This window comes from Clytia hemisphaerica, unplaced genomic scaffold (assembly GCF_902728285.1).
Source record: "Clytia hemisphaerica strain Z4C2 unplaced genomic scaffold, Clytia hemisphaerica genome assembly, whole genome shotgun sequence".
In the NCBI taxonomy this organism is placed as follows: Eukaryota; Metazoa; Cnidaria; class Hydrozoa; order Leptothecata; family Clytiidae; genus Clytia; species Clytia hemisphaerica.
In genome coordinates, this window is record NW_027103704.1 from 789,555 (window position 1) to 809,853 (window position 20,299).

The 20,299-nt window shown below is 34.0% G+C and overlaps 1 protein-coding gene across 3 annotated transcripts; it reads right to left on the reverse strand.

Annotated features, from left to right (window-relative positions):
- Positions 1-239: 239 nt before the first annotated feature.
- LOC136804066 (serine/arginine repetitive matrix protein 1-like) lies at positions 240-12,399 on the reverse strand. Of its 3 annotated transcripts, none has more exons than XM_067060804.1 (2): positions 12,299-12,399; positions 240-3,096 (listed from the first exon to the last, which is right to left on the reverse strand). In XM_067060804.1, exon 2 carries the CDS (start codon positions 3,031-3,033, stop codon positions 847-849), a length of 2,187 nt encoding a protein of 728 aa, XP_066916905.1. In that variant the 5' UTR covers positions 3,034-3,096; positions 12,299-12,399; the 3' UTR covers positions 240-846. The 3 variants fall into 3 exon arrangements, with proteins under 3 accessions (XP_066916905.1, XP_066916907.1, XP_066916906.1); XM_067060806.1 differs by lacking the exon at positions 12,299-12,399 and adding an exon at positions 7,211-7,266; XM_067060805.1 differs by lacking the exon at positions 12,299-12,399 and adding an exon at positions 4,783-4,820.
- Positions 12,400-20,299: the final 7,900 nt, after the last annotated feature.

Sequence of the window (20,299 nt, forward strand, 5' to 3'; positions counted from 1 at the left end):
TATGACCTGTGTGTACAATACATTCTCTATATTTTGTGTAACGCTTCATTCAAAATGCATAATGCTGCAGGAGTCACGTTTCACGCGTCTTCGTCGTTGATGTTCAAGTATTATGCGAAATTTTCGACTTTAAGTCGTCTTGTTTTGTTTATTACTACATACAGCTACATACAAAGATAAACAAATTATGGTTTTAAAGAACGACAAATTAAATGTGTGTTATTGTAAATGCAGAAATTTTCAGCCGAACCTACTGACAAGGGGCCATTCATGAAAATCACTCTCAATTAAGAAATTTTCTTAAATCGGCCAAAAAATGGTGCAAGTTGCTCGGGATACACCATTGCCATTATCATGTAGACGATTGAGAGCACTTATAGTAAAATTTGGGTATATTTTGAACACTTTTACCATATTACTTTTTTGGTTTTAACAAAACAATATTATGTACACGTTTTCAAAATGAGAAAAACACTAACTTTTAAATTTATAAAAAAATTTGAAAAAAGTATGAAAAATGGAAATGAAATATCCTGCCTATGAGCTCAAAGTAGAATTTCGCTAAACCTTTAGTCAACATTTCTAAAAATTGCGAACCTTGAATTCAAAAGCAATTAGAAATTATTTACAGCTTCGTCTAAATACTTCTTTATGGAACGGTATTTACCAAACACTAAAAAGTTCAATTCAAACCTAGTTGATCTATCCCTGTCGCAAAGTTTCAATTCTTTTGAGTTGAAAAATTGCTAATATAGAATAAAACTCTATAAAAATAAAAAAAACATCTATTTATCATATAACTATGAGAAACTAAAACTAAATTTTATATTTTGGACAGTTAAAGTTTTAATTTGGACATTTCGGACATACCAAAATAGTTTTGCATCGTTCACAACATACCCCTTGTACATTACCAGATGGTTTGTCTAACAATTTATGTTTCCACAGCAACGAGTTTGCCCATTCTTTAGTAATAATTCCTTTAATGTTTTCAGCCTCTTTATGGTGTTTGGTTGCCATGATATTTTCTGCAACAGCAATCACAAAATTCTCACTTAGTTCAATTTGTGAAGAATGAAATTGTTTAAGTTGTGAGACAACTTCACCTTCAATTAAAGTTGATATTGATCGACGGCTTGGCTTGCGCTCGATGGTCTCGGTAGCTGGGATACCTCCTCCCTTCTCTAAAAGTTCTCTATATTTATTACGAAACGTGCGTACAACGCTTTCGTTCAAGCGTGGAAATTGTTCTCTGTATACTTTCACTGTAGCACCTAATCCGATATCGTTGCAAAGTTTCCCGATATTATACCGATCTTCGGGTGTATATTTTTGGTATTTGAATCGTTTGCTTCGCCCACTTTGTGGGTTTATACTGCCAATCGGTTTCCCAATCAAATCTTTGCGATCATAAGGATACTCTACAGCCGCGTAACCATTTATGCGTGGTGGTATTACGTCATATTCACGGAGTCGGGCGTTTTCGCTAATCGAGCGATGGAGGTGACCGTTGAAAGTCGGCGGTGGTGAATGATGTCTAGGTGAGTGTGGCCGCGGTCTTGGATAGTGTATGATAGGTGGTGCAATTACGGATGGATGTGATGTAATGGCGGAATTTGCGTTATGTGGAATGCTCGGAGAAGAGCGCATTGATGGTGATCTATTGTGAGGCGGAGATCGAGATCGATGGCGGGGCACGGGTGGCGAGCGTGAGCGATGACGTTCAACACCTTCTTCTTTTTGATGAGGTGGATGTTCGAATGGTCTGTAAGGTGGAGACTCACTTTCACTTCGTGGTGAACGTGCATAAGGAGGAGAAAGTCTTCTTTCTTCTGGTGGATGATGTTGTTTTGGTGAAACAGAAGGCGAACTGTGATTAGATGTTCGCTCTTCATCGCCACGTGGTGAAACCATGCCATTCGTTTTGGCGGAACCTGTCGAACCTGGTCCTGTCATTTGATCACCTTCTAAGACAAACACTTGTGGTTGCGTAGGATAATCATGCACATGCGTGTTGGGTGGTGATCGATATCCTGCGCGTCTCTGTTGAAGGTCTTGCTCCTGTTTGTGGCGTTGATATTGTTTGTGGAAATCGAAAATGATCGATTCGCTGATCCCAGGGTATTCTTTATGGAACTCTTGCAATGCTTTCATGACGCCATGATGCGAGCAATATCGACCGATTCTTAATTGATCTTCTAATGTCATCTTCATGAATCGTGGGTGATCCTTTTCAATTTCATGAAAGGCCGGGCGTCTGTGGGTGCTTTCTAATGGGAATGCCGGGCGTTCGCCATTTCGTTGATGATACCGTGCATATTCGTCCTTTACAACTTGTGTATTGAGCGGAGGTGATATCTGTCCATTGTATGGTTTATTGGTTTCATCGGTGACTTTGTACTTGCGTGGGCGACCACGAGGAGGAGCTGTGTAACTGTTCTGTAGTTCTTTCTGTCTCCTTTGCTCGAACTCATAGACAGCTGATTCCCCGATCATCTGCTTGTATTTATCACGAAAACCTCTTGTCACACTTTCACTCATCTCTGGGTAGCGACCTTGAAAGGCTTTACGTGCAGCAGCTGGTCCGTGCTCAAAACAGTATTTGCCGATAGCTATTCGGTCTTCAGGCGTGTACTTTTGATATTTCTTTCGTTTGCCACGTTTGTGTGGGATTTTAACGGTGTTGTTGTTTGAGGTTCCATCATGTGAACTGGAGTCATCATCGTCCATATCACGGGATAAATCTTCTGCTCCTTCTCCTAACATGCTTGGTCGTGCTACAAATGTCGGTTTCGATAGCATCGAAGGTCGATCGGATAACATGGAAGGTCGCTCGACCAGAGATGGAGAATCACGTGACGTTTGGTCTGCGTCTTCAATGTTGTCGATATGATTCGTTGATTGGTTCTCTTCAACTTCGTCAGAATCAATGTAATGATCGTCAATGACGGCGATTTGTGGTGGTGACGGAGTCGATAAATCACCATTCAACATGGATGGTAATGCACTTAATGCAATGGTTGCTGCCGACATTGTGCTTTGTTGTCATAAGTTGGTGCGTGTTGTGTTATTGTCGTAATTTGTTGTTTTCTTTTGCTGTGAACGAGAAAAAAAGAGAATTACGTCAGAAAAGTAGAATTGCGTTCAAAATCTCCACATCTTTTGGCAGCAGGCATGAATATCTGAAGAAAGTGTCACCCTCAACCAAGGCCACACATAAAATTGAATAAAACCGTCATGACGGTCATTTCAAGACCATTTTAATCACATCCCACTTCATTAAACGATCTAATCAACCCTATAAACCAAAAGGAAATTAGCGAAATAATTTTAGTAAAAACTCCCTCTTTTTTGGTCTTTTAGAAAAACTTATTTCCCATCCTCAAATATAATCAGAATCAAGAGGACCAACAACCATCAGTTTTTTTTTCTAATCGAGAAAATTTCTCTTATTTTGCGATTGTGGTTTTTACTTGAAGATAAACGTAAAAAACTAAATAAAAATTCATTTCTTGTGTTCGAGTTTAGTTCAACTTATTTTAGCGACCCCATTTCTTTTTAGTTTTGTGAAAACCAGATAAGTGATAATATCAAAAAAATAAAATACAGCGAAAAAAATAACAATTCTTTGTTCATTCCCTCTTTTACGTTCAATTTTTAACAAATTAGCAAAGATTGAAAAAAGAAGTTTCCACAGCAGATTACTGCTAACGCTCCTTCATCATAACAAAAAAAAACCACGAAATTTTTCGACAATTTCTTTCTTTTTCTGTAATAGTACAAAAAAGTTAACAAATCGTTATTGGATTGTTTTAGCATAAAGACAAAGAATCTTTATAACAAAGACTTTATTATATTCGCGTTTTTTTACGCTTTTTCAACAAAAGATAGTTAAATTCCATTACAGTTAAAATCTCTGTGGCTTTTTAGAGGATATTATTTTCGCGAAACGAGAATACAATATGCTGAAATATGAACTACATTCAATTCAACTAAAATCTGAATTCATAAAAAGTATCAATTGACTTAACTTGCTCTATAGAAAACTGTAATTCTATTCAAAACCGCGAAAATATAGTTTTTCATATCTCAGAGACTTTGTTCGTATTACTCCGTTCTAACGTTGTCACATCTCGGAGCTTGAGAAAAACCAATTCAAATTTAAACATCGAAATACCTTGTTTATAACCGTAAAATTTCTAAAGAACAATTGAAAATATATTGTGCGACTGTAACGGCAAATTAAGCGATAATTAACCAATAAACTCAATGGTTGCCTCCTTTCAAAATTAAACCAAAGCCAAACATATCATTAATATGTAGCCTGACCTCACAATAGCCTGCATTAAAAATTCTTTCAATAGCCTACACACTGTTGAAATTCGGTATCTTGGTGCATAAACTTATTGTCGATATCAATTTACCTTTAAACTGAAAACCAGAAGGGGTTTTAAATCTAATTTAAAAAAAGAAATCACTTTTTTTCTATCACAAAACTTTCGTCAAGTTAAATTTGAGATGACCGCAAAATTTTTCTCTTTTATATGACAAATTCCATAAAATAAGCTTTTTGCCTGACAGTAAAATTTCTAACTTAAGTCAAGCTTGCTCGAGAGAAGATACTTGAAAAATTGAGATCTAAGGTTGACAAAAAAAACAAGCGAATACTTAAAGATTTGGTGATCAATAATTTATACCCAAGTCAACTTTTTAGTAAACGCAAAAAAATCGTTAGTGAACATAGACAATAAAAGAAGAAATTTAAATTTAAATTCTCTTTACCTTTGAAGTACAAAATACGACCAAAAAATCTCTTTGCGTTTTTTTCTAGATAATAAAGCCTTCCCTCGAACTAAAATCTACTTTTAAATGTTTCTTTTATAATATTTTTATTTTACTTCCTCATCCTTTTTATACAGAGCGAGCTTTTTTAACGGAACTATGCAAACCGTACTAAAAACGCGAATTTTTCATAGACTCATTAAAATTTGATGAAGGGGCTACTCTAAACTCAACAGTGATTGGCAAAAAAAATACTACAAGTAGATCGTTTAAATTTTATTCCGCATTTTTATGATATAAAGGATATAAAAGAAAGAAAATTTAGACCAAAAAACGAGAAAAATACTTGTCCAGTATTAAGGCTTCCAGCTGGGCGAAAAGACTGAAAAAATATACAAAAACAAAAACAAGGGAAATTATTACACGTAAAAAAAAGAGAGTTTCATTAGAAAGGAAAAGGAAAACATATATTAAAATATTTTCGAGGAAGATTGAAACAAAGTATTAAACCGAGAAACTATTTCAAAATTAAACCAAAAAATCGCAAATTTTTGAAATAGAAATATTATTGAAAATACAAAATGAAAAAGAGGGTCTGTCTGTTAAAAGATATCATCACAAAAAAACTATCAAACAAAAACTTTACTACAACAACGGTACCAAAACTTAGTGCGTGTGCCATTTGCACTGGAAGCATGAATTTTACCTTCCAAAGTGAATTTGCAAAACAGTAAAAATTTCGTAAAATACTTCTTTTTTACTTTACACCTTGAGACCTTTTTATTCCACATAAAGACCTTTATTGATTCAACCATTCACCTTTTTAATGAACAACAACAAAAAACTCCATGAAATTTTACATTCGTCGGGTTTAAAAAGACCGTAAAGAACTCGTTAAACCGTTAAAACATCTTAAAATGAACAATAATTTGCCTCTTTTTGAGGTGAATTTATTTTATTCGGGAATTTATTTTAAATTTCCAAGTAAAACGAAGTTTGCAACCGCAGAACAGAAGCTCCTTTATTTGAAAAACGCACGAGTCACGTGTTCTGAATGGGAAATAAGTGTTGTGGCGATTAAAGGGCAAGCAACGCCATATCTAACTGAACTTGGAGATATCAGTGATACAGGGGTGTAGAGTTTTAAATCAATTAACAAGTACTAATAAAAAAATAAAATAAAAAAATTCGGTGGAAAATATTTAACTGATGATTTTGCTGATTGCANAAAAACTTAATCAACCTACTATACCAAAGGTCATTTCTTTTCAGAATATGCTGTACAAAAATGACGTTTAAACCTTAATTATAAAGGTAATAAAAGTTTATTTCAAAAAAAGATTTTGATTTATTTAGAATGATTTTCTTTCCTTTTTTGTACTTGTGAAAATAGCGGTATTTCAAAATCAAGGCCTTTTAGATGAATTTTGCATTTTTTATTGTCATCGCGACTAATTCTACTTTTTTTCAAAAGTCGATTTTAAAGTATACTTATCTATAACACCACATAAAAAACGGTGTTTATTAAAAAGTTAGAGAGATTTAAGCTAAACATAAAAATAATAAATTCTCAAAATTCAATAAAATTACGATGGTGATGATTCAAAAACTAAAATTGTTCACTCAGTTTTTACTTTATCTTACAATAGACTTTCTTTAAAAACTTGTTAAAAATTCCCTTACATATGATAAAAATATCGAGAATATTTTTTTCATAAAAAAAAAAAAAACTTTTTCAAGCGTACAAAAAAAACACGGCGAAAGAAAAAAATCTACGAAATTAAGTATGAAGAACGAAAAAATTTTGAGACTTAAAAATTTTTCATTTGATTTCATCACAGGCGAAAGGGACATCTTCAAAGGAAAGCTATTTAATCCAGGTTATTAAGCGATTTTAGCTCTTAACTTTAATTTCTTTCCTTCAACATAACTAAAATACGGTAAAAAACACTTTATTTAAGCAAAAAATCCTTTTTCCAACCTCACTTTTATTTCCAAAACCACTTTTTTTTATCCTTATTCCTTCTTTTTATTTTTATTTCACGACTTTTTAACCAAATGTCATACATCTTATGAATTTTCCTTTCATTTCGCTAAAAAATAAATAAGAAACTTAAAAACAAAACGCGAATACGACTCAAGTTTACGAAAGAGAAAATGTTAACACGTTCTTAAATTCCAAAGCGCAGAAAAAAAATCCTTGTTGATAACTATGTCTAGGATTTTTTTCTACATTACAATGAAAAAAACCGTGAATTCTAATAAAAGTTGGCTTTGCGTTTTTAAGTACTCTTTTTTCAAATTCAAGACTTTGACTAACGTATCTATCAATCTTAAAGTTTCACTTCGTCCTTTAAATGCACTTTGCTCTCCTTCCAGCACAGATAAGGAAAAAACATATCAGTGAAGAACATCGCAAACTACTAACCGATAAACATAAAGTCTGTCTCAAAACATTTTTGCTTTTTGACCTCCACTTCACATCACTACCATCAATGAATTAAACGAATTCATTACTTCACTTAAAAGTCAAAAATAACCTCATCGTCAAATGAAATGAAATCAAAAAAGGCTCAAATCCCCCGGTCCGATTTTCTCAATTTGACAATAAAACGCAAAAAAAAAAGAATATTAAAAAAATGTTTTTTTAATAGAAAAACAGACCAGTTAAGTTACCCGAATGACAATAAGAACTTTTGTGCGCTAAAAAGAGTGGTTGGCAATAATGAGAAAAGAATTTCTTAAAAGAACTGATTAGCAAGTTTTTAAACCCTCTTTAATACCGTTCATATAATTTGACGATTTCCCTTCCCTTCTTACTTACAAATCGCGGCTATTTTCAGTCCTTTTGTTAAAAAATGCTCTTTTTTTCTTATCTTTACATTTTCATCTTAATTTAGCGCTGACAAAAAATGCATGATATTTTCAAAAGAATAGATTAAAAAAATCTATTTTTTCCATGTTTTTATTGCAAATGTTGTGTTGTGTGTGATACTCGATTGTTAACGAATTAAATTCTCCTATTTTTTGTATTTTAACCAATTACTTTAGTCTTAATGCTGTTGAAATGGAGAGTCATGGTAGCATTATAAAAAATATGACAAAAATAAAAGCTAATTAAATGCGATCCATCCTAATGAATTAACTTTATCATCGAACGGAAGAAAGAGACTGGGTATCAGTCCATAGTATTCTGCTAATCCTCCCAAAAATAATTTTCATACAAGAGAAAAAAAACTTCCAACGGTTAATCCACACTCCGTTTATTTCACTGTATTGCGCTGTTGAATTTAATACCATGTCATTTGACACAAAACTTCACTCAAATTTTTCGGCTTAAATTAAAAATTTGGTCTTAAACATCATCTGACATGATTATAGTATGCCATTGTGGAAAACTATAAAACCCACCCTTTAATGCAAAATCTCCCGACTTCAAGCCCTTATAATGTCAATTAGCGATCGTCGTTTTTATAGCTGTGCTAAAAAAAGGTGGTATGAAAGGGCGAGCAACGCCATATCCAACTAAACTTGGGAATAGCAGTGATACAGGGGTGTGAAGTTTGAAATCGACTAAAAAGTACTAACAATAAAAAAACTCTTATTTCGAAATCTTATTTCGAAACTTAGGAATGTGTAGGACAGGAAAAATATAACGGGAACAATTCTCGTTTTGTTTTATTGGAGTGAATGAACGAAAGGGATTGTAAGTTTGGTTTAGTTTGATTGCCATTTAAATTCATTAAAGTAACACCAAGCAGGTAGATATACCTCAAAATTAGATTTAATAACGGTTGAAAATCCCGTTGAGAGTCCCGTTGCCTTGAACAAAAAATACCTTAAGGGTATGTGTCATTTGAATGCAATTAGAAATCTTTTTTGATCCGTTAATTCCTAAAAGAAAGCAGAAAAAAATCTTTTATCTAATGCTGCAATGCAACAAGAGAGAAATAATAAGCGAATAGACAAATTGATTAGCTAAAAAAAATTCACCGGATTCTTTCAGTCAAAGCGCATTCAATGAGCGATTTTACTAATAGCATTACCGAAACATTTTACTAATATCACCTAACCTAAATTTAAACCATTTTTTAATCTTCAACCAATTCGGCTGTTATCAAACGAAATCTGTTATCTTAACAAAACTCCGTGCAGGAAATTTTGTACCGTTTTTGTTCAGTTAAAGATATTTGCAGACACTCATCGCGAAGTTTTATCTCTTTTGTTATTTTTTTTTTCAGCGAAACTAGCGCATCAAAGAGATAAATTTGGCGACTGGTGTTTTTTCTTCTTAAAAAGCAAACGGTAAAAGATTAAGTGAAAAATCACTAATTGAATGATTGATTGCACTCTTAGTACTTAAAAAGGTTGGTGCCAAAAACCTAAAATGATAAGATTTGTTACTAGAGAGACTTTAAAGTCGATAAACAGACGGGACTTGTATTACACTTCTACTGTATTTCATCCAAACTTACGTATTTTTCCTTTGCTTTTTCGTGGAAATGTTCCTAAAGTTGTTAACCCTAAAAACTTATATTTTGACTAAAAAACATTATCGACAGAGTCAGTGTCCTCGTATTCTGTACCAAAGTGTGCCTCAAGTCTACTTTCTGGGTACCTCCAAAACAGCAATGAATTTCTTAAAAATTTAAGTAGATATTAGGTTTAGTTTAAAAGATTCCCCTGGGTATAATTGACACAGCAAGAAAATCATCCTTGCCCAGCTGGCACACAACGTTTTTTCGACGTTTATCTAACGTTCACGACGTTCATATGACGTTAGGTGGACGTTGAAAAAACGTTGTGTACCAGCTGGGTGAAAACAAAATGGTGATACCTTCAGTTTGTCGTGCAGTTATCTTCCAATTCCTACATGGGGATAGATAAAGGGGTGCATAAAGTTTTAATGATAGTCCTTGAAGTCTTTAAAGATTATCAAGGTGTATCGAACCAAAATTGAATAACACATTTCACATTCCATTTTTTAGATTCGTTAGTTTCGTTCTATAGTTTGGACATGGTTCTTGACCAATTTATAGTTAACTTTTGACATCTGACATCTCACCCTCTGTTCAGCACTCCCGGCATGATATATCTTTAATTATTTGATACAGTAGACGTTCTTATTTTAATTGTGTTTAAAACGGGAAATAAGAGGAAAAAGCCATGGTGCCTCTACGTAACGTATGCGGTATCCCGGAAGCAAGAAGAAGGAAGGAAAGAGACAAACACAGATCACACACGTAAACAAAAATGCACGCCAAAAATATTGATCCCAGCATGAGATTAATGAGTCTAGAATTGGTCTTTAATTAATACTAATGGAACGAATAGCTCCAGCAAATTGATATGGGGAGGATCACATTTTTGTTAATTTGTATAAAAAAAATGGCCAAAAATGAATTACATTTTGCGAGGTTATAAAACCTTCAATTAAAATTTGATTGTTTTAGATCAATTCTTACCTACTTAAGCATTGCAACATACAATTTTATTTTCTCCAAATGTCTCTGACACAAGGGGCGGTGTAATTATTGAACGACTAGTCGTAAGCTATTTTTAAGTCATTGCTCTATATTAAGTTTGATGACAGAACGGGAATAATTTGAATCACTTTGTCATTTTTAGCTTAAAAAGCTAGTTAAAAATTGTGATTGGTAGCATAGCTACAGGTCCTGAAGACTCAGATGGAAAAACATACTCGTTCAATGTTGAATTCAGGAGAATCCATGCACTAAAGCTCCTTTTAAGTCCTATAAAACTGTTAACTAAAACGTCTTAAAATGCACCTAAAATGCCCGAACCGGAAAGTTCGTATCACTGTAAGATTGTCAACAATCTATACAGAAGGAAAACAATATGGTAGGTAGCTCCCGTGATGTTTGAAATATCATGAGCCCTTCCTTGTCTATGGAAGCCCCCCTCTCTGTTTCAATACTACCACTGGAAAACATTAGAGCCGTACTTTCCTGGGTGTTTCAACCGTAGATAATAGAATTTGAAACCACCAACCACTAAATTAAAAGGTTTTCTATTTTCATTGGGCTTTTCCAGAAAAAAACGGTATACCCCCTGTTGAGGAGGTTCATCATTTTTTGGCTGGAAATGCTGTAACCCCCTGGAATTCCAGGCAATTTCAGGTTTAAACCCCTCTGGAATTCTGAATTTTACTTGGCTTTAAAAGGCTACCCCCATGGAATTCCAGTTTTTTTTTGACAGATTTATGTATCTCCCTATATGGGATTCCGCCACATATCAAACCTTACCTCCTTGGAACGGAAATGGACCTCCTCAACAGGGGGTATACGGTTTTTTTTCTGGAAAAGCCCATTGTCATTATGTATTTAGCCTACTCGCTCCTTCCTTTTATCGGATAGAAAATCTCAATTGGGTCACAGATACTCCGAAACATGGGTGCGTGATATCACCACGGTGAAAACTTAACTGGTGATATATATTCTACTATTTCATTCGAAACTAAGAACCCTGAAGAGCCGAATGGAAGAGCCTGAAGCGGATAAAATGAATTTGAAATCATTGTGCACTTCAATTCGTAACTCTCTGGCTTCAGTGACCTTGTGACATTTAGCATCATTTTGAGTGGGATGAAAATGAAGGAGCGCAATGGGATAAAAACCCCTTTCTTATGCCCTGTCACAGTGTGTGCCGACCTTAATCATTGCAAACTTGGGAGGCAATTTTTGGATTTATCTGTCCCCTGTAATAAAATATCGTTGAAATAACTAAGTGAAGGAAGAGAGCACAAAAACTTTTGGAGTTTTGGACTTTTTAAAATTGCTTGCCCATAAAATTGCTTTTGATGGGAATGAGAGTTTGCTGTGGTTAGAGATGGGCATTTGTTGTGGTAAGGGGTTCCAACGGGGGTCCATGTCACATTTCAAAATTAAGTTAGTCATAAGCAAGTTGAACTCTGGGGGATAAATAATACGATTTTTATATTCCCAGTCAGTTAGTTTGATAAGTTAGCTGATACCCACATCAGCTGTACCAACCTTAATTGCTACTAAACTCTCATTACTTGTATTAACTGCGTTGGAAACAGCAAGATTCCCAGCAGGAATTTAAAGAAAACTAATAAAAATTTAGCCATTTTTAACACACAAAAATCAAATCTTTACATCCAAAATACGTAAAAATATCACGAAACTGCTTTTTGAAAGCAAAAAACCCACAAATCCAATTCTCATGACAAATATGCCAAATCAAAATCGCAGATCATCAAAAAAAAATTCGATTAAATTTTTCATGTCATTTAATCAAAAGATGTTATTCTTTTATTTGGTCGTACATTTTGTCTATGCTTAAAACAAACCCCTTTTTGTGCAATTTTTGTTCTTAAGCCCCTATATTACAAGACATCAATGAACATTCACAGTGGTTTACCGGCAAAAACACCGAAATAGAAACAAAATTAACAAAAAACAGTGAAAAAAGAGAATTAAAAGTCAAAATAGTAAAAGGATAAAGGTTGTCAGAATTCTATTAAAATACCTACTTTTTTATTTTGAATTCCAAACGCCAGAAAAAGCCTTCTTACACTCCAGTCTAGTGTCATTTATGAAAAAACCCTCATCAAAAATTCTGACTTGAACAATCTTTTATTTTTGAGAAAAATCACTCTTTTCGCTTTTTTACGCGATAATTAAAGTAGTTTAAATTTAATAACTAGTTTTGGCATTGTGGTAGGTATGCTGCACAGTATGTAGTTCGAAAGACAATACAAAACAAAAGAACAATACATTATCCCATAAACAATACACAAACAGAAAATGACCTCGTGTATCCAAAGCACCCAAGAGAAAATTATGCTGAAGAAGAAAAGTTCGACCAAATAATATTACAACAAGCAGAGATTCTCATTTTCAAGGCATGTCGGAAACGCAATATGAAATCTTAAAATGACTGCGGTAATTGCATCGTCAAAAATTCCACAGACATAAAAACAACATTTTTCGCGTCTCTACCATAATTGCTCTTGTCTCATCAAACCATCATGATATATCACCCTTTAACTCGGATATTTTCAAAATAATCGAGTTCAAAATGATACAGTGAGGTAGCCAGGCCACCATTATATTGTCATAGCAACAGCATTTTTACGGATATCCACGGAGGTAGAAAAAACAGACGGAATTAAACCATTTTTTTTCTTGATCAAAGATTCACGCTTGAGTGGAAGGTGGAAGTTGAATTATTGTCAGGAACTTTTTGTTAATTACAATATGAGTAGCTTCTACTTGGGAGGATGTTATTGTTTGCCAAAAGTGAATCAATTATCTTCTTTTATTCATTTTCGCGTTACCTGAATACCTCTTTAAGCTGATTGGATAAAAAAACTGTATGATTTTTTAATGAGTGCGGCGCGCCTTAAAAGCATACAGGACAGCCCTCATTTTTGAAAGGAAAGCTAAAAATAGGTGAACAGGAATTTGATTTTAATAGCTTTATGTATTATTTAGAATCCTGTTAGTAATTTGTTGTAATTATGACTTTCTGCCTTAAGCTTTGATACTTCTTTAAAGTTCTACCTTTTTATGAATGCATGGTTTTAAATCTGACATGGAAAATTTACTTTGTGTGTGATATTTAATGCTACAGTAAAAGACAAAACAACTTCCTGTTTTTTTTTAATATGGATTTAATTGCACCTTCGCTTGTAGTCCAAGGAGGAGTTATTTTTCCCTCGATTCTTTAACTCGAAAAATTAAAGACAAAAAAAATAACCGAGCTAATAAAAACAAATTAAAATCTCAAAAAATACTCGAGTTATCATTTTTGTTATGACGTCATAATGACGTCATAATGACGTCACAAACTGAAATTATGACGTCACATGCAAAATAACTCGGAAAAATAACTCGGAAAAATAACTCGGCAAGATAACTCGGCAAGATAACTCGGAAAAAATAACTCGAGAATCCCAGCCCCCCTCCCCCACCCAAAAAAAGGGGGGGTACAATAAAGAGTAAATTACACTTAAAAGGCCCACTTAAAGAATAAAAAAAACTGTATTATTACTGGATGTATTGGAACTCAGAAGAATCATGTATTCCACTCTATTAGTTCATGGTCACACATAACTGTTCCGCTCTGAAGCCAGTCAATGCCATCCCATTGGCTTGATCTGACGTAATCTTAAAAAATAACCAACAGAATGGCTTCGTTTACTTCAGAACAGAAGGGCATTGTAACATACGAACTGGGTCACGATACAAGGTTGACCATAAACAAGTCTCTAACCTAGCTTAGAAATCTCTAACCTAACGTTAATTGAAGCTTTTTTGGCAGATTATTTGCACAAAATACTACCCAAGGGTGTTTTTCTCTTCCACTGTATTTACTTGTGCTTGACATTAGAGTGAGCCATAGTGACGCTTCAAAGACAGACCGAGATATAAAAAATTCCCAACATTTTGGTCCACTCATCAACAGTTTTGACCAAACAATAAGAACTGGATGTTGGATAAATAACATTTATAATATATTATGTAGCTATAGTTGGATAAGCTGCAATATTTTGCACGATGCAAATTACTTTTACGAGAAATAAGATCGTCTCTAAGTTAAATAGGGGGGGGTTTCATGGTTGGCGGAGGAGCGGAATCGGCCCTTTTTTCGGACGGAGTGGCGGAATTTGGCGAAAATTTAGACGGAATTACGGAAATTGGGTTCTCTGACGGAGACGGAAAATTAGACAATTTGAGTGCGGAAAAACGGAATTTAGCAAAAAAATTTGCGGAATTTCGGAATTAGTAAAAGATATTCAAAATTTGCGGAATTTTCGACAAAAATATTGAATTCCAAAGGAATTTTCGGTGACGGAATTTTGGTTCAATTTAAGACGGTGTGACGGAAATTGGAGAAAAAATTGACGGAATTGCGGAATCGGGTACCCCCTGAAACCCCCCCCTAAATAAAGCGAAACTGCTGATAAATCAAGATCACTATATTGCTTTAAAGTTAGATACAAGGTCTCCCTTTTAGAAATAATTGTGAAATAGCTAAAATCCAAAGCAGAAGAAAAAGCGCAACTGTTAGTGTTACCGGAAAACTTATCTATTTGTTTGAAATAGGAAAAAAGCGAAAGAGCCAAGAGTATCTGATTATATCGAAACCTTTGCACTTGGTTAAATATTAGACGTGTCGGCGAACAGATAACGGTAGTATTATCAATTATATTGCATTGCCGACAAAATAATTATCAGTGTCAGAACCACAACATTGTATGCAGGAAAAATAGACCCCTTTCTAAGAAAGGGGAGGTTTGAGTAGTTAGTGCGTTAGCATTCTTTAGAAACTGTTTTGACCTGGTTAGGACCAGATTTTATACCAAATACTTAATTACAATTCTTTGAAATGTCAAGAAAATGACTGAGGAGGTCGAAAAAGGTGCTTCTGAGAATCGAAATGTAAAAAAAGACACAATCTCATTTCTAATCATTCAATTCAATTTGATTTTCAGTAAAACGAACACTTTTCATAACCCACTCCGTCATTAGTCATATTGTTACACGTTTTTTTTTTTTATTTCTAAGATTATACTTTAGATTAGAAGGATATCATGGAATTTAGCAACTGAACTTAACTGAACTGAACTGAACTGCCGTTTTAGAACAAAGTAACTGCAAGTTGCCAATTACCCCCCTGCAATGCTAAGGGCTTTCACAAAAACGCCCAGAAACGCCAAATGTTTGGGTTAGAGCCTAATCTAAGAATGCCATCTGAATATTTCAGGATGAGTTTCCCCAAAAAAGTTAAGAATATTCATGATGAATCAGAAAACAACATTCTCATAAAAAAGCGTGTAACTGATTAATTCTCCTCAGTATGTCATTGAGGATAATCATTCTCTACTATCCCCCCTACATTAAAACTTATAAACAATAGAATCAATTGTTTGGAGGATGTTTAATGAGACACGATCTCTCATTCAAAAATTAGAAGGTCTTGAAATAGGTCCATTTCAACCATGTTTAATCAATCTATCGCCCATTTAGACCTTTTTCTGAGGTATGTAGCTTTTCAAAAAGGATATAAAAGTTTAATCCAAAATAGATATGCAAGTTCTGAAGACATATTTTGAATTATTCTGTACACAAACCCGATATCTACGGCTAATTTCAAGATTTATTGCCGTAGGGTATTACTACGCTACGATAAACGTGAGATGCACTCTAATTTGAAATCGGTGGGTTTAAAAGTTTCAGAAAAGTATGATAAAAATTTTAGAAAAAATCTTCATTTCTTCACTTCTTCATTTTCTTCTTCATTTTCAAATTTTTAGAAAATTCTACAAACTTTCCATCAATCTGCCCTAGACGATCTTTCCAACGAGGTATTACATTTAACTATATCTTTTTCCCACACTGGTAATTTTATGGAACAGACGTGTTAGTTACTTATCTAACTGGAGCGAGGACAAACGCAAAAGCCAAGACTTTATCAACCATACTTGGTTACCTATATTCTCATTTCAAAATTCACTCTTTAAAGAATTGCACAACTTTTTAAAAAACCATCGCACGCAACAGACAACTTATCGCCAATTATGACAAGTAAACCTTAAAACATCGACATGAACAACCATTTAAAGAAGTTTGCTTTTATTTGATGAGATCAAACTTCTTTTATTCGAAATCCATGGTTGGTGGCTCTCCAATTCCCCAATTTTGGCAGGCGGCTTCCTACCGTTAATAATGACCTCCATTAAAAAGACGAAAAACGTTTTTTGCATTGTTTAGATGTGTGTGGGTTGAACTGAACTGTAGTCAAAACAAAAAGAAATTATCACATTTTCACGATTTTACTGCCAAGGATGTGACATCTTTAACTCATTTTCGAGGAAATAAAAACTTTTAAGACGAATTTGCCGATAATTTCTCTACTCTACTCTACCTACGCATTATTGATTTGCTATAATTGAAGAAACTTAGAATTATTTCAATCTTGGGAAAATATGAGGCTGTTAAATTGTATTTTACGATCAATTTTACTTTGGTTTTCACCAAATTATTTAGGATGGGCTATACAAATTTCTGGACAACCGCAAAAAAAAACTGCTGTTATTTTAGAGCATTCCAATTAATTAAATTTAATTGATATTGTGTTTAAAAATTAACATTTAGCCTCAGTCACCATTTTATATAGAAAAAAACCTTTACAATTATCGAAAATACTTATGAAAAGTACCTATTGAGTGTTATTGAATAATAACATCTTGAGTAGAAGTTAAATTTCGAAGTTGAGGTCATTTTTTCCTCAAACTGTCCATAGTTTTTACATCCTTTTTACAGTTCATCAGTCTAGTAGGACTTAATCATTGAGTTTAAAGCCCTGAAGGAGCTAGAAAGGAACCTTCAACCAACCTTACTCAAGCAAGAAAAAGTAAAGCCTTAAGATTTGCAACGCATGCAGAATGACGCATCACTTTACAGAAGGAACCCAATGAAAAATTCATTTCTCTGGTTGTTCTGGTAATATACTGCAGTTCAATATAGATATTGATGTATATTGAAAAGACAATTCGATCAATATTATTTCTGGATTAGCAACAAAACGACAGACATCCTTTAACTGAAGTAAATAACTCGATATCCTCTTTTGCTTCGAGGAGAAGAAGATGTAAACAGTTCAAGGAAATCTATCTTTACCTATGCGGCGAAACTATTTTCAATCTACTTGATGAGCACGCGATAATAATAGATCAGTATCATTAGTAATGATATTTCAACTAAAATTAAAAATTTGAAAAAGCAATCGACCTTTCGGAGGTTAGATGAAAAACATACCCTAGAGTCTTCAATAATTTCAGATTTGGGGACTAGAATGCAAAATCATGATTCATAATCGAGGGATTTTGTTTAGCTAGTAGAACGTAAAATATAAACGGTGCCTTAGCTATACGAACCACCCGCGGCTTTATCCTGTGTCTGCTTTAATTTACAGGAAAAGATGCAATTTATTTTGTTGAAAACAGTCAAGGAAATGTGAACATAAGGCATTAGGATAAAAATGATTATATTTACGCCTTTAGGCAGACAAATGGAAGGAAAAGGCTCATTAGTTTTCAAGAAAAACAACTTATCTTTTTTTGAAAATGTTGCAGACGGTGAAAGTTCGTCTACAACGTTTCCCTTTGATTACATTTTCTAAATCCACAGTGAAACTCCTGTATACTGTATTCGAACCCTAGAATATACAAGCGAAATTCTTTAATTGAAATGCAAACGGAGGATCTCAAAATCACTAAAGACAGTAGACTCCCGCTTATTCGAACTTCTATTATTCGAATGTTATTCCCAATACCTTATCGGGGAAAACTTCGTCGGGGAAAAGTGACGAAATTTTGACCAAGTGACGAATATTTTTCCCCGACGAAAATTTTCCCCGGCCTTAATGCGCTTACCAACTACCAGCAAGTGACGACAACGTTACAACAACGTGACGACGTGTGACGACAACGACAACGTGACGACAAAATTTTCGTCGGGGAAAAATTTTCCTGACGGAAATTTTCCCCGATAAGGTAGACTTTTCATAAATTGCGTCACGAACATCACTCGCCCCGTATTCAAACAATTACCTTGGTTATTCTGTCCCTTGAGAAAAAAATGATCTTTTTTAATAGTTTCTATTTCTATACCAGCAAAATCTGCTGTGAGTTAATCACCATGGCAATAATTTCAAAACGAGGCAAGTGATGTTCGTGACGTAATTCATGAAAAGATCTATCCCGTTTGGCAGGGAAAAACGCCCTTAAAATACTTTCTATAATTCAAATCTCTCAAAATTCGAACAAAATAAGATTCCCGTTCGATGGTTGTATCGAACGTTACAGTCTTACAGTTGTTGAAATTGAAACATTCGTACAGAAAAGACAAGCAAAGCAAATAATGCAAATACTTAAAGTAAAATAACTTGTAGATTTTATCCATGGCCAAAGATGCACATAAGATTCAATACACCACGGTAATGTTAAAGTTAGATTGATAGAAATCCACTGCAATGGCCACCAACCAACCTTTTAGTCCCGCACTAACTTTCGAAATCAAAATTTAAATAATTTCAAATTGTGCGTACCCCTGCCACAACTGAGTAAAAGATATTGCACAATCAGTGGGTCTGTTTGAGTCAGGGAGCGTTTAACATAAATGAGAACAATTAACCAATTTAATTTGCTTTTAAAACATTTCGATTGAAATTATTTCGATTGACAGGAAGTGCTCACCAATTCAGGTTTGGCGGTAAGTGAAAATTGAGCAGGAATTTCGTTTTTCGCTTTTTGTGTGATTTTTGTATCATATAAACTTATGCCAATAACGACGTTACACGTTTTTTTCATAAGAACATCCTAAATTTTTGAAGCCTTCGGATGTTCTTAACTTATTGAGTATAAAGCCTAAAAGTATTTTAACATGTTCTTAATTTCACCATTTTGTGAGTATTTTGGTCCATTTTCCCAAGAAATTGGGTGTTTTAGAGTCTGCAAAGTCTTAAAATGTTCTCAACTTGTTCTTAAAATTTTGGCCATTGAAAAGCCTTATGTTCTTATATAGTTTGTTCTTGTTAAAAAAAATGTGTATTCTATGACGATTTCTTTTGGACGAGACGAAGAATAAGTGGCCGTTGAGATCATTCTTTCATTGTCGCTTCGATCAAAATTACTATACACCAATGATAGCACTAAACTTCCTTCAATGATTTATTTTTTAAGTTCCACTTGAATTCAGATTTCCTTTTGAAAGTTCAATATCTATTACTGTTTCTAAATACTTGAAACATCGGCTTCATTTTTGTGGTGTTTCACGATTTCAAAATTTTATAAGAACCAGTAAATGTTAACGTATATGTTCTTACGATGTTCTTAATACGCTTAGTTTCTTCACTTAAAATCTATTAAAAACAGTACTTTCCTAGTAATTTTTGAAATCTGATGCTCAGATTATTCTTAATTTTTGTTCTTCTCTTCTCCTCCTAAGTAAATTCGATTGAGAAATCTTTGGATCTGATTATATATAAAGGTTCTTGAAAATCTAAATCTTTCTCAAACCATCTTCGCAACACTCTTCCGCTGATTTGAGAATACAACTCGCTTTAGGAAGACCTAGGCGGTAAACCAGAAAAATATAAATATCAAAAACTAGACTATAGGCTACACAAATTATGGTACGGTACTCTGGATTATCTTTCAAACATTATATATTAGCGAGTTTATGTAAGTGTGTTTTTCAGCGACGGAGACGGTAATGTTCTAATTTGACTAGATCCTGACCAGCTGAGGACGACGGTAAATCAGCACTTTTACCGTACCGTCTCGATTTTGCGGGGTGGAATTGCGGGTTTTTCCAAATCGCTTCAGTCACTCTACCGTCCTCAAAAGTGCAAATACATAAACTCGGTATTGTGTTAGGAATGAAGCATTCACTAAAATGGCAAGCAATATAAAGATTAGTGTAAACTTAAAGCGCATGGACTTCAGAATCAATAAAAAAAAGCT

Bases quoted from the DNA above. Each gene is read 5' to 3' on its own strand.
- LOC136804066 (XM_067060804.1), bottom strand. From the start codon at position 3,033: ATGTCGGCAGCAACCATTGCATTAAGTGCATTACCATCCATGTTGAAT.